The 14,936-nt window shown below is 36.1% G+C and overlaps 1 protein-coding gene across 1 annotated transcript in view; it reads right to left on the bottom strand.

The window, feature by feature from the left end:
* Window positions 1-1,698: 1,698 nt before the first annotated feature.
* Window positions 1,699-14,936, bottom strand: part of NFXL1 (nuclear transcription factor, X-box binding like 1) — a 44,974-nt gene continuing 31,736 nt past the window's right edge. The window contains exons 19-22 of the mRNA XM_058024823.1: window positions 13,754-13,858; window positions 12,472-12,558; window positions 9,482-9,535; window positions 1,699-4,941 (exon numbers count right to left, since the gene is read on the bottom strand). Coding sequence (XP_057880806.1) covers window positions 4,768-4,941; window positions 9,482-9,535; window positions 12,472-12,558; window positions 13,754-13,858 — 420 coding nt within the window. The 3' untranslated portion in view covers window positions 1,699-4,767. The remainder of the gene's footprint in view (window positions 4,942-9,481; window positions 9,536-12,471; window positions 12,559-13,753; window positions 13,859-14,936) is intronic.

The following is a 14,936-nucleotide window of genomic DNA, read 5'->3' as shown; positions in this document are numbered from 1 at the left end:
TGTTACCTTGTGTGCAAACGTTATGGTGCAGACAGTATTCTCTGTGCTTCTGCAGTGCCAATGTACTTAGAGGCTTCTGCTCATGGTAACTCAGTGCTGCACCTTTTACCTAACCAACCAAACATCTCTCCAAAACAACCTCCAGCATCTGCAGGAAAACAGTGGTGGTTTTAAAACAATTGCACCAAAAATAGGAAAAGCATGGAAAGAGAGACATTATTTATGCAAAATAACAAATATTTTGTGCTGTAATGCAGGAATCAAACCATAATTTGTGATTCATTACAGAGACTAGGTAGCCCTGTCAAAAATTCTAATAACAGTAAATGACAATGGGTATCTAAGAGGTGCAGTGCATGACTCAGACTGCAAAGCCAGCTTGGCCTTGGCTGAGGATGGCTTCAGCTGGAGAACTGTGAATTCCAAACCCCAAGTCAGTCTTGACTCCTAATCTCAAACTATTTCCTCCAACAGGAGTGCCACTGAAACTGGAGTTTCACAAGATTCAGCAGCATACAAAGAAAGCCTGAGTTCTGGTTTTGTTGGTGATTTTATGGAAATCACTGCATGAGCAACATACAGCATATATAATGCTTGGTTGAATGAAGCCACAGTTCCCTCAGAGCATGACTTATTTCTATACAGCTGCTGTTCAGCCTACCTTACAGTTGAGTTTGATGTATCACAAGTCATATTCATACACTATCCATACCACAGAATTGTTTTCTGGTAGCACAGCATGTAGACATCATAATGCCGTGTTCAAATAATTCATTAACATCTAACCATCTTTCCATCTTAGTGGAAAGAAGTGTATCTCATTATCTTATAATTAATTTGACTTGATTTTTTTTCCTTAATTTTTACCTTGCATTTCTTTTCCTAGGAAATTCAAGACACTACAGGTTCTTAATTTTCTAATTCTCTAAAGCAACTAAATAATTTACTTGAATAAGAGCAGACAGGAATACAAATATAATCATGAAGGAAGGGAGCAATTGAAATGCTCATAGATAACAACTGGTAACAGTATGCAACTCAAGCAGAAGAGGGATATCAAAACTAAATGAAAATGAGAACAGGGCCACACATGAGCCTGTTTGTGTGTGTCCAAACAAGAATGCTCCAACCTAAAGCACACACATCAAGCTTTCACTGGCTGGCACTGGAACACCCTTCAGACCAAGCATCTCTGTGCTCTAACCTCACATCACACAAGCTCATCACCCAGAGAAAGCTGGCACAGGGCAGATATGTTTTGGAGCCTGAACTACTACTGAGATGACAAACTGAGAGTTCACTGCTTTAAAGCCACAATCAAACATAGATGCTTTTATGAACAAATTTTGGTGCTTTCTGCTTAGTAACATTTCTTTCTCTAGTAGTTAAGGTCAGCACAAATGTCTAATAAATCATCTATATGTCTCCCTGTGAGACCAAAAAAAACTCTACCAAGTCCATTCCCATTTGTTTCACCTTAATCGACTTCCTCAACCCATTTTCACAATTTTGTCAGAGCAGTAACATGAAGGAACACAATTACATAATTCCAGCATTCATCTGAGAAGGAAGAAACATCACTACCAGAGCAGGGGGCAGAAAGTATACCTAAATCTTGGGCTGCAGTGTGTCAGTCATCCTTACCTGGGAAGTTGCTGCTTCACTACACCAGTCCTTGAGAACAAACAAATTTTCAAGTTGTTTTTGATATATTTATTGTCCGACTTGGTTTTTACATTAAATTAACACACACAATGGATTGATACTGTTACAGGGAAAAAACTTGCCCTAGGAGTTTCCAATCCCAAACATACTGAACAGTTGTAAGAACCTTGGCTCAATGGAAGGATACATTTTCATCACAATGCATCCAGAATCAGGAAAAGCCACAATATTTTTCATTTTACACATACCTAAATATTCTTCATGTTAAGTCATCATCAGGCTTCTATCACTGTAATTTCCCTTCAACAGCAGGTCAGATTACATAATTTGTTTTAATGGATACTGATCAATATGCATTTTTTTGTAAGCTGTTAACATTAAAAATATTTGCTCATTACATTATGTAACAGCACATTACATATAAATTGCTACCAAACCCTACCTTCAGCTCAAAATTTCTTTTCTAAAATTGCCAGCTTTCATTAATATTGAATAAAATGTGATTTTATCTGTATCTTTTACTTCAAAGGTTGTTGACAACACAGAGCTCCAACCAAAGAAAGGCAAAATATTAACTGTAAAAATATTTTAAAGAAACAAACAAAAACCTATGATTTATTAAACTGCAGATTGCTTGAACCCCCACACTTTTTTTATGCCAAGAAATAAATATCTGGTTCAGCAGGCAGACCAACAGAGTGCAAATGACTCAGATGGTTGGATAAGATATACAGAACTATTTTGAATAAAATTTCAAACATAGGTATGCCTTGCATATGCAAGGTTCAGAAGAGATACAAATCCTTTAAGAAAGGGAATACGCCCACTCACACACACCTTTGTATGAACAGAATGAATTTGTATAGTAAAAATTCATGGCAATCTTTAATGGAGATGATCAATGAGAAGCCTCTTCCTCTCCAGTATTTCCCACAAATATGCAGAAAAGAATACTAAGAACTTCTTCAAACATCTAATAAGTGCAGTTAATTAGTATAACTTGCTAGAGAGAGGTTTCTTCTCTTTGCTGTAGAAGCAAGGATAAATTTTCCATTGTAATTATTTTAAAGCTAGCAGTAAATAAAAAAAAATTAGTGACAGTCATGCAAGATAAAAGCTGTTTCCACAAAGTTCTCATTCATGTTGATTTCCATGTTTCAGCCAGAAAGGTATCTTTTTGTACTTTTGGATAAACCATCACATTTTACTTCATCTGAACAAAAATATCTCTCCTTTTTCCTTAGTGACAGAAGAGTTACTGACATATGCAGTCACAATAGAATAGCATCACCTCACTCTTGTTAAACATATCTGATATTATCTTCCAGGCATTAATATGATAGAAAAAAGTTAAAGCAACAATATGAAACAATGTTTACCTTTTATACTAGAAAAATAAGAAATTCAACGGAGATGCCATTTTGCACAGTGTAATTTCAATTAATTCTACAACTTTAAATACTAATGGTCTGACACATAAGTAATATGCATCTCTAAAATTTAATTTACAACCAAAGTACTATAGAACAGCATCAATCCATGCTAAATATTGCCAAATTTTCCCCACCTTTCTCCTCATTCACCAAACTTCTGTGAAAAACTGAAAAGAAACTGATTTCATCTGTTTTCTTAATCTATATAATCAAAAGCTTCTGCCTTTTTGCAGCTTTTCTATTTTATTTTCTTGCTGCTGAATCAGAATTACAATTGGATATCTGTTCAAATTAATACTGGGTCCTTCACAAGTAAGTCAAAATCAACCAGAAGAGCTTTCAAGCAAACTGCAACATTTTCTGCTTACTCATACATATGGTCCCACTGCTTTTGCAGGATTTGTTATTAAATTGTATGCCAGAATTACAAGGGCATAATACTAATACCTGTTGGCCATGCACCCCATTTTTTGCAGGAGTTGTAATCACTGTGCAGTAACCTGCAATGCTCAAGTATCAGCAAAAAGTTTCTAGCAGAGGTTTAAAAATTCAGTTTTCTGATTTCCCCATTCCTGAATTGAACTTGCAGTCTCTCAGCTGAGACTACATAGCCTCTCTGATAATCCTGAAGCCAGATAAAAGCCTTCCAGTTCTACCCACCAATACTGATAACCTAAAGCAAGGTATTCACAAGTGTCAGTAAGAAAATATTTAAACATTTGGAAGTTTAGCTAGAAGGTTTAAATGTGACTACCAAGCATCAGATGACTTCAGAACATCACATTACTGTATTGTTACACTGTCCAATTACATTTTTGCACACCTGTGCAAATATCCAACTCTGACATTTATCCACACGAATAGTCAATTGATACTCTTAGGTTTAATTTCAGACTGTTTTTCTGCTGCTGGCCGTTGGGGCAACAGTGAGAATGCAGCCTTGTACCCTGAAACTTCTTGACATCCCTGTTCAGCATATGCATCTGTCCACTAAAGGAACTTTTCAGTTAGTTCAATTTTGAGGAAACAAGGGTGGGAAGGGGTAGGGTGAAACAACAGAAAAGCAAACCCCACCGTTTGTAAGGGGGGGGGGAGGAGGCAGGCACTGTTTTGTTTGTGATACAGCTGAATTGAAAGATAGTTCACATTTCCTTTATCTAACAAAGCTCTGAACAAGGCCCCAGAATATGCAAGCCTAAGTGACCCAAGGTTCCCTGTTAGGTGCCATAATTAAAACTGGTGTGAAGCATAGAATTATTGTGTGATACAACAAAGATGAGCATAAGAACACTAACCTCCAATAAACAACTAAGCTGATTTTACAGGAAACATATATTCAATAAACCATTTTATACTAAGCTATTCTTAATATTATGAAATGAAGACAAGGAAAAATAACAGAATAATAGAAGAAATGTTAACAAATCCCAGTCAAACTATCAGCATTTCAGTGTAAACTAGAATCTACTATTACTTTTGGTGTCTGACTTCAGTTTTGTGCTGTGAATGTAGTAACACAAAAGGCGACATTTCTTCTCTCCTCTACATTTTTCTTAGCAAAGAGTATACATACATAATCTATGCTTATTAAGTTCTGTTACACACAGACTAACGTAGGAATAACAGCTACCGAAAATCCAACTGAGGTATATGAAATATTGAGTTGTTTTCAGTCATTGTAGACCATGAGCCATGCAACCATCACAACAGCAACTCCGAACACTGGCAGCATAATGAAGTTCTTGTACTTTTGCCATGATGATTGTTCAACTTCTACCTCATCCTTTCTTCTCTTATTCTTTCTTCGCCCTTTTAATCTGTTTTCAAAAGCTTCCAGTTCAGCCTAGATAAAGAGAACCACAGGTAGTTGATATTTGTATCGGAATTAAAAACAAGGAAATATGAAGGTTTTAAAGAACATTACCAAGTAACATTCCATAGAAATAACTGTCAGCCAGAAGTTACACATCTCACAGATGTGTACTACACCCATAGATTGGCATTACATCCCACAGGTACAAAGCACACTGCTTTCAAGTAGTAAACCATTGTTTAGTTTCCTATAAAAACATTGCCAAAAATGCAGCCAACTGAAGATTTGTATGCTCAGTTTTTTAACTCAGGCTGAAAATATTAAGCTAAAAATAATGTTATTTCCATGAAATATGTTAAAAATACTTTTTTTTTTTTAAATTAAAAAACACATTTGCATTTAAGCTAATTTACCAACTTCTATAAGGGCATAGGCTGAAATCTTCAAAGACATTCCCTTGTAATAAAGATGCATTCTGCCAAAACTAAATCATAAGTAAATAAAAACATAAGTAACTAAAACTCTATGTTATTTCCCTCAATTCTTTATATTTGCATGGTCACTAAATTTTAGAATAATTGCTATAATCTTAGATAAACACAAAAATATTGTATTTGTTAAGTGTTGTAACTTGAACATTTAATCACTCATATGAATGTAAGTGGTATATAATATCCTTCAGTAGGAAGCACATGCCTATAGGCCCAAAAATGGAGCAAAACAATTGTAAAAGTAAGAATGCCAGGCTTCCAACATAGAATGGTAGTTTCAGGGTCCTGTCTGGAATAAACAATAGGATCTCTGATCCCTGTTCCTCATCCCCCTCCACATTTATTTTAAAAGAGCCTCATGAGAATACAGAAAAAACTCATTTGAGTGTACAAAGCTGAAATAAAACTGGAACTAGGCAGCTAGAATAAAGAATGAAGACTAGGATGAGGCTCCAATGAGAAGGTATCTAATTGCTAGGAATACCTGGGACAGACTAAAGTCAGAAAAAGTCTGATGATTTCCTGGATTTTTGGTCAAGTTGTTAGCTACCAGAGAAAACATGAGACAAGGCACTAGGGAGCAGAGAAACCAGATGGAGTGAAAGGAAGTGAGATGGGAGTAGCAGAGCGCAGCAAGGCAGGACTGGCTGGGCAAAAGGCACAAGACTGAGCTGAAGCAGAGGAATCATGGACAGTGAACAGGGACAAAGCCTGGCCAGAGAGGAAATAAATCTATGTGACTACAACTGCAGTGCTGCCAGGAAGAGGGACTAAGACAATACAGTAGGTGCATTATAAAAACAAGAAAAAGACTCTTTTGGGAAATGGACAGAGTAGTAGTTCAGTAAATAAAATTTTCATTCAAACTCAAGGTTGCCTGATGTCTGGTCTTCCTTCACTGACAACAAATATTTGTCAAGTTTCACAAAGCAGCTCTTCCCTTCCTGAGCCAGATACCACTGTTAGCAGGAGAAAGGGACCTATTTTGAAGTCTATTCCTTTGTACCTAATAAAGGCAGAAATTGTTGGCACTTCTCTGATGATATGGGAGAAGAGTTCAGACAAAGTCACAGCCCATTTGAAACAAGATTACTCTCAACTAGGTAATCCTCCCTTAGAAAAGCAAAGTATTTTAATGAAACAGTTTTTCAAAATCCAAAATCTGAAGGCAAGGGCAGAGTTTTTATGGTTTTAAAGACAACATGGCAGTATTTCATGACAGTATTTCATTTACTTGAGTGAAAGACACTCAAGTAAAATTTGGAGCTTCTATAGTTACTATACACTTGTGATCAGTACATTTTAAAAGCAGAAAGCTCTAGGAATTACAATAGTTCAATTAAAATATAGTGCTCAAACAAAATTATGTAATAGCTATTGAATTGCTTTCCTAGTGAACTCTACAAAAACCTGTCTAAAAATAAATATATAATTTACAAAACCAAGTAATGCAAGTAACAGTGACAAAGTGTATTTACTGAAAGTGAGGATATATTTTTATTAACAGGGAGGGGAACACTTGACTATTTAACTTCTAAGGATCTGTTAAAAAATTTCTTTGGACATAAAAAAAAGGGAAAATAAATCTTTCCTACAAGTCAGTAAATTACACTTCAGGTTCAAGACCCTAACTTCCAGTATTGAAACTCTAAACAGTTAGCTTGAAAATTTAACTAAACCTTTTACAATGGAGAGGAACAGACAGAGCTTGGTCTGAGTTGTTAAATAATCAAAGTGCTGATCTTTTTTCCACCTCTAGCAGTTGTGAAAACCCTGGCCTCACAGGGTGCCTCTGAATTAGAAGCAGAGGGAAAGTTTGGCTGCTAGGGCCACAACAAGAAGCCTAGCCAAGCCATCTCTTCCACTAAGAAACAAGTGATTCCATCTGTAAATGGTATTAGCAAAAGTTGCTACCAAATATAGCAAATACCAAAATATAAATGCACAGACTTACTAGAGCACTAACTAATTTGTATATAAAACATTTAATGAAGTATTAATCAAAATAGTTTTAAGAAACTGTGACTAACAGATGAACAGTCTCTACAAAAATGTGCTAATGACATTGAGGAAGGTGGTACAAGATGCATACTTTTGTCAGAAGGGAGTACACTCAAAAATATACTTTTAATGTGACCCAACACCCTACGACAGTGATGTCCTCCAACTTCCATCAACAGATGGCAGATAATGAGTTCTAACTGGATGGGAACCGATGTTACATAAAAAGGCTGCAGTAGTTGAGGTTAGTGCTGGCATGCAGTTCTAGAGCCTATTTATTAGTTACAGCTGTCTCTTTTTTTTAACAATTTGTTTTGTCTTTTTTTTTTTTACTGTTTCTATCCTACTGCTTCCTAATGCACTAAATAACTAAATGAACCTTCTAATAGCATCCATTATGTATAGGTGAAGTTTTCCACCCCTGAAGTTGCATCCATCACAAAACACATATGCAGGAACAGTTGCCATATATTGCCTAAAGTTACTACAGTGGAGCTGGAACTGTGAGACTTCAAAGGATGTACAAGTAGAAAGCAATGGTGGTGTGACTGCAGAGAGAAACAATCACTGCTGAAGAACCCAGCCAAAATCCAGCACACTGTGTTGGTGGAGCGAATCTGCTACTGTTTCAGAGGAGCCTCCTTACTGAGACTTTACTAGAGGGACTATAAATCAAGTGATTTTGAGCAGAAATCATTAGTATTTGGGTGAGATGGCATCTGGAATGCATGCAAACACTCAGTAAAAGACAAACATCAGCAAATTTGGCTTTCTAGCTCTAGGACTGTAAACATGTTCTTCACATGTTTAAATGTCCATTAGCATACATCAGTACTCAGCTTGCAGAACCAACACCTACAGATTTGCTCTGCCGATTTGTTTCAGACACCTGTATGTAAGTCACACTTCCTGACCTATATGCCAGAAGTAACATTTCCAGGGTCAGCTTAGAGAATAAGAATTAAAAGAACTGTCTAGGTGTTATATGAGGAAATATGTGCTCAATTCTATAGCCAGCTGAGATATGAATGTTGCAACAAACATTGCAGGATGATCACAGAACAGTGCCTGGTGCTCTGGACAGATGCATAACCATGTTTTTCTTGCAGGATGAGCAGATAAGGTTCTCCTCTGATAAGCAAAAACATGCCTAGCCAGAGCAATTTAGATGTAACATTTTCATAAATTACTTAGAGAACTTAAAAAGTGTGTATAACAGAAGTTATGACCCACAGAGAGACTGTCTGTCATAATGAGATTGGGGAAATGGCACAAGTGCATCAGCTCTGTAAGCCTCCCTTGCTCCCCCCTTGAAGGGAGCAAGCCACTGATCCCTGATAAAAACAGAGTGTGACATGCAGGTGAAAACACAAGTGTAAACCAAATACACAGACGCTGCGATAACTGAGTAAAAGGAGTCAGAAAGCACAAACCAGACATGGAATATGATTTGGTGTCAAATGCTCACTCAGGCACAGGCACACATGAACTGGCTGGAAGGCGTGCAGACTCCAGATGGCAAACCTGTCCTAGCCATCACCAACTGAGCTTAGAGTGTTTGCCTGAATGTGACCAGCACAGCAGCTTTGTGGATTACAATGCCAACCACATGCCCTCACCACCAATTACACTAAATCCATGTTTCCTCTCCCAGCCCAGAGACCTTGAGGGACAAAGACTCTTCCAGCTGTACTTGTTCTTTCATGACAGGAGGGGGAAGGGCAGCTTCACCCAATATTTAAATCTTGCAGAGGCTATTCAGTATTCTGTAGTGTTTATGCTGTATAAAGTGTTTGATTAAAATAAAGCATACTTACTAGTTTAAAAATAAATTACCTTGTACAAAGCTATAGTAATACAAAGTTATCATTTTGCACAAAATTATGAAAATTGCTTGCAGAAATGTGGCCTCAACCATTGTAAATAATTTACAGCACACAGAGTATGGTAACAGCTGACAGGAATGACTGTGCATATCACATTAAAAACTATAAATTTTTAATAGCATGTAAATGACATTATTTACTAACAAGAACAAGGTGGGTATGATGTGGATGAGGAAAAAGAAAGCCTAATACCTGTTGTCTTCGCTTCTCCTCTTCAAGAGCAGCTTTCGTTTCTGCTTCTTTTATCTGTCCAGACACACAAAGTTGTAATAAATTGTTGTAAACAGCAGCTAAGCCTATTTTCTTAAGAAGTCATAATTACTCCTATAGAATGGTTCTCAGCAAAAGCCTGCAAACTTTCCGTCATATGAGCTCCACCATCCAAAAGCCACATGAAAAGTAGTCATGCAAGATACTATTGATAACTCTATGGAAATATTTTGCAGAGTTCAAGGAAGCAAATTAAATGCTAAAAAGTATTAAGAAAAAAATGGTGCAGAAAACATTGTCAATACATAAAGATGTCACATACTTGAATCTTAGCACCTGCATTCCATTTTGGTCCTAGAATAATAAATAAATGTGAAACCTGAATGTATACAAAAGACAACAGGATGGAGTGGCTCCCATCTGAAGATATGCATAGCTAGGATTCATCAGGTGACTAACAGGACACGAAATCCTGGAGAGTACACAGATGCCAAACAGGGATAAAACATCAATAATTATGTTTCATAATGCAAAGGCATAAAATGAATTTACCAGGAGTTTGGCTCACAATAGAGGAAAGTGTTCTACTCCCACAGAGTATTTGGCTAAATCTAGAATTTCAGTACTACAGGACATTTGTAGATGCCAAAATTTTATGTCAACTGAAAAACAACCAGGCATGTTAATAGGAGATAAATCCAACAAAGGCCATTAGAAAGACACCATCTCACCCTCTTAAGTTACCACAGGAACAGTATATGGAAGAAGTTTCTCTATCTCCCTTTTTTATACCTTTTTTAGGCTTTTAGCATTGCAGTCACTGAATCACTCCCTTAGAAAATTTAGATGTAAAAATCTATTAATAACTTGAAATGAAAAAATCTTGATCCTAGTAGCTGGATGATTTGCATACTAACAATGAAAACAGTTTACTGAATACTGTTTGCACAGGTAGAATTGATTACAAATAATTTCCAATTCAAGAGCGTTGGATGACTAAGGAGAAAGCACACTAGCTCATGCTTTAGCATGCTGTAGATCAAACAGCAGGGACTGGGGGCAGGGCCAAAAGTACAGTCCTATTTGCAGGTTTTCTGACTAATTTTGAAATTACTAAACCTTGTATCAAATAAAAGCACTACTGAGAATTTCATTAATTTAGATGCAATGGCAGAGTCTCTTTAGAAATGTGTGTAAAGGACCTTTTCAGCCATGCACATCTGAAATCTGAAAATCTGGTGTGCAAAAAGCTACACAATGAGCCCCCTTGTTTTTCACTGCCACCTAATGGCAAAACTTCAGCTACAAAAGAAAAACTGGCCTTCAAATCTGGAAAAGAGCAACAGAAAAGTTTCTTTTTACTCTGGTGTGGTCATGTTTGTATAAGATACACAGGTATAATGTACACAGATAAAGGGAACCTTAACTATTATAATCACAGCATGGGAAAACATTTCTAGGACTATTTCTTTAATAAAATGTACAGTAAAAGACACATTCAATTCCTAGGAATCTAATGAGTAAGAAATGCTTACTCAATAGGTGCCAAACATGAAAAGTTTCATTAAGAATTAATGCACTTTGGTTTTAGAAATTAATGGGTGTCTTAAAAATGTGCAAACTAATTTATCTTTGTAAATGTCTGCAGTTTTCACCAAGTTTTTTTCCAGTCTGGACACATTCAATAGTAATAGACATAAATAAGCCACTTGATTAAAGTGCCTATATTAGTAGGCTATTGTAGTATGCAATTTGATAATAAATCAACACAGGTTACAAAAAGGTGCCTAGAAAGAACTTAAATAAAACTTAATCACTTTATATAAAAACCCCAGAACAAGTAAATACCCATTCTTCTGAGAAGAAGGTAGACACAGCTAGGTTGTGCCATCCAGTATGTCTGTGGCATTGCTTACAGCAGAGACTTGTGGCCATTTGCTCACTGCCTTAGACCATTTCTACCTGTGGATTACATCAGGGCAAGACATTGGCAGGAGCATCTGCTCCAGGCAGACAGCATTGACACTGCAGCACTCTGAGACAGGCTGCTGGGTCTCAGCTCATGCACCCTTACTGTCAGCTCACCTGGCTTTAGGGAGGGACTCCATACACTATGAACTTACCATCTTCACATTCTTCCTGGAACTATTTGTTGTGGTTGGCATTCCCTAAAGGCATATCCCAAGGGCTTTAGCATTCAACCTGCTAGCAAAGTTGCAGGATTTGGTCAGTGTGGTACTTGCTAGAACCTGTCAATCAATCCTGAAAATCTGAGCAGAAGCTGACTTGTTGGCCTTACCCATTGAGTTCTTGGCTTGTACATTTATAACATCTAACACTTACCTGATAAAACCCAAGCAACTTAGCATCAATTCTTTTTGTGTATGTTTTTATTAAAGGTTTGTAACAGCAAGGATCCTATCCTGTCTTTCTGTGTGATAGCACACAGCAAATTCTTTACTTCATAAAAGAGCTGAGCTCGGGAGAAGCCACATTAACAGCAGTCTAGGTAGTATTCTGCAGTTACCAGAAAGTCTCAATTCTTCCAGTATAGGATAACTAATACCACATGGCAGATTATACTCCACACTGGACAAGCTGAGCAACTGATAGCTGCAAAACCTTGATTGGAAAGACAGATCTTAGAATGCTCTGTAAAGCAGTCTGACTCTAGTCTTACAGCACTAATAATGACTATTTTATCATCACTGATCATCACTTGTTCTCAGTGAAAGAGGAAAGAATCAGTTCCAATCAATTCAAAGAAAAAAAAAAAGCATAATACTGTTTAAAAATAGTATTTGAGTCAATTAACACCATTCATAAATTCAAGACTGAAAAAATAGCTACTATTCAACAGCACATCCACTTATGTTGCATTTCTGCAGGTACTGCCTTGAAAAATAATGTGTTCTTTTTTCTACTTTTCTTGAAGCTCTGAGAAGGAATTATAGCTCCAATGGTTACATTACCTCATATGCTTTCCTCTTCATTTCCTTGCATAACGCATCACATTCCAGTGAAACTTGGCCTTCTTGTATCTTGCTGCACTGCACTTCCTGTTAAGCAGAATTTGTCTTTTATAATCATTTCCTTATATAAGATTTTAATTCTCAACTTCTTTATGAAAATAATAAAACTTTCTTATTTAGTGAAACATTGGTTTAACATATAAAGTTAATGACTGAATGTTATTTCAACCTGTAATTATGTATTAAATTGTCCTTTTTTTCCTTCTTTCTAATAAGCTAAGCTGAAAGGAAGAATAAATCTACAGTCCAGTTTAATTTTTCTCCTCTTTACTCATCTGTTTGCCTTAGACAAATAAGATAACCTTCTGAACCTTTGCATTTAGAGTGTCAGTAATTTAATATATATTATCTTAACTGGCTTAGATTACAGGACATAGTCTGGTCATGGGGGGGGGAAATTAAGTAATTGTCATTCATACTTTCTCCCCTTTTCCTAGTACTGAAGAAATTTAAAAAAAAACAAACAACAAAGTGGTTATCTGTAAGCAGAGGGTACTCAGTTTTAAGCACTTATTCTATATGTGTCATCTTTTCTCTTGCTGAGCATCCCACCTGCAAGACTTCTTGGATGCACAAGACACTTTTTGGAGAAGCTGAGGACTCTGGGGAACTGCTGGACAGTTCAGAAGTTAATTTGGGTCCAGAAAGGTAATTTGAACATGACAGATTATGGGTTTTTTTCATTAAGACATTATCATTTGTCAAAACTTCATATAAATTTCTGTTGTTCCCCTCATAACAGTGTATAGCTATAGTAAACCTGTTATATTACTTTGTCCTTATCTGTGTTAGAAGCTAAGGATGCTGACACCCATACTTGTTTTTAGGTTTGCAGGGAATCTTAATTAATTATAGTAGTTCAGGTTTCACAATATCTGTGCTAATTCCAACTTCTGTACATTTTCCCAATATTGTCATAAAAATGTCATTTTTATTCTCAAATCACTCCAGGTTATCTGAGTATTTTTCTCACAAAAATTTAAGTGTGAATAAAGTTAAAGCTATTGTAAGTCAGGCAGCTAACATATTTTAGAACTAACAAGATTTTATATTCTCCAGTGAATCTGCAGATATCTTCAGTGAATCTGCCCAGATCTTCAGTGATGTGAATTGTAACAGCCCTACTATAGCAACAGGCCCTATTCCAATCTGCAGCATCCATACAAGCTCATGAACATGTAAGGAATACACATCCTTCAAAAACTGCATCTTGTAAATTTACCTTTTTCAGTCTCTTACAGAGACATCGGAGTTTGACCTTCTGGCTGCAGTTAAGAGGACAGCTACCTGAATGGCAAATCTCTTTACACCGGTGACCACAGGGCAGCTGTAAGGAACAAAACACAAATTAAACTCCCTCATCAATAAAGCATTGTAAAATTACCAAGAACCTATGGAATTGGTTTTATTTCAGACAGAGAATTTTAACAGAAAACTCATTCAGGTAATCAGTCTTTTAACTTGTGAAATAATTGATTTTTCTTTTCTTTTTTTTGTGGGGGGAAATGTTTGCTTATTATATACTGGATTTCAGTTCCTGTAGGATGATTTCTCTTTTATTGGCACAGCTTCATTGGAAGACAATTTCTCCTTTCACATGTTTCAAGAACAGTCATTTCCACAGTAACATATACAACAATCACCCTAGCCATCTCTATGCTGGGGGAATACAAATGGATAAGGTAGAAAACCCTGAAAACTGAAATTATGTGTACTGTACCTACTTGTAGATTAGACAGAGTAATAAAGGAAGAGAAAAAATCAGAAGAAAAATATCGCAAAAAAAAAGTTCTATTCCAGCATTATCTGAACTATGCAAAAGTCAAATAAAGGTCACCAAAATTCTTATAATGGCAAAAATAATTTCACAAAATCCTCAATTCATGCATTTGGCAGATTATCTTATTTCTGCCATGTGAAAGATAAAGTCTTTTTTTACTGCCAGTGCAATTTTTAACTTACAAAGAAAATATCATTCATTTACTGTGTAAGAATTGAGTTACTAATTTAAGTATGCTGATTGATAAGAATGTAGCAGTGCTCCCAACATTGCATTAGATAAAATATGTCAGGAAAGTAAACAGATTTTTTTCATTGTTAAGAACTTGACTAAAAATATCTCTTGCTCATAAGAAGTCTTTCCAGTAACCATTTTTCATTTTCAATTACATAACCTAATACTGTTAATAACCAAAGATAGAATCTCACAGAAGACATCTAAGCAACTTACTTATAGAGAGCTTTAAAGCCCCCAACTACTTAAAATAGCATTAGACAGTGTTCTTTATCAAAAGTGAAATTGCATCTCTTCACTAAGGGATTAACACAAATTGGAAAATGTCATTAAGGGATTAACACAAATTGGAAAATGCCCTAAGACATACAATTTTAAGATTTGTTTTTCC

This window comes from Melospiza georgiana, chromosome 5 (genome assembly GCF_028018845.1).
Source record: "Melospiza georgiana isolate bMelGeo1 chromosome 5, bMelGeo1.pri, whole genome shotgun sequence".
Lineage (NCBI taxonomy): Eukaryota > Metazoa > Chordata > Aves > Passeriformes > Passerellidae > Melospiza > Melospiza georgiana.
The sequence above is the reverse complement of the archived record's forward strand: the minus strand, read 5'-3'. Positions and strand labels throughout refer to the sequence as shown.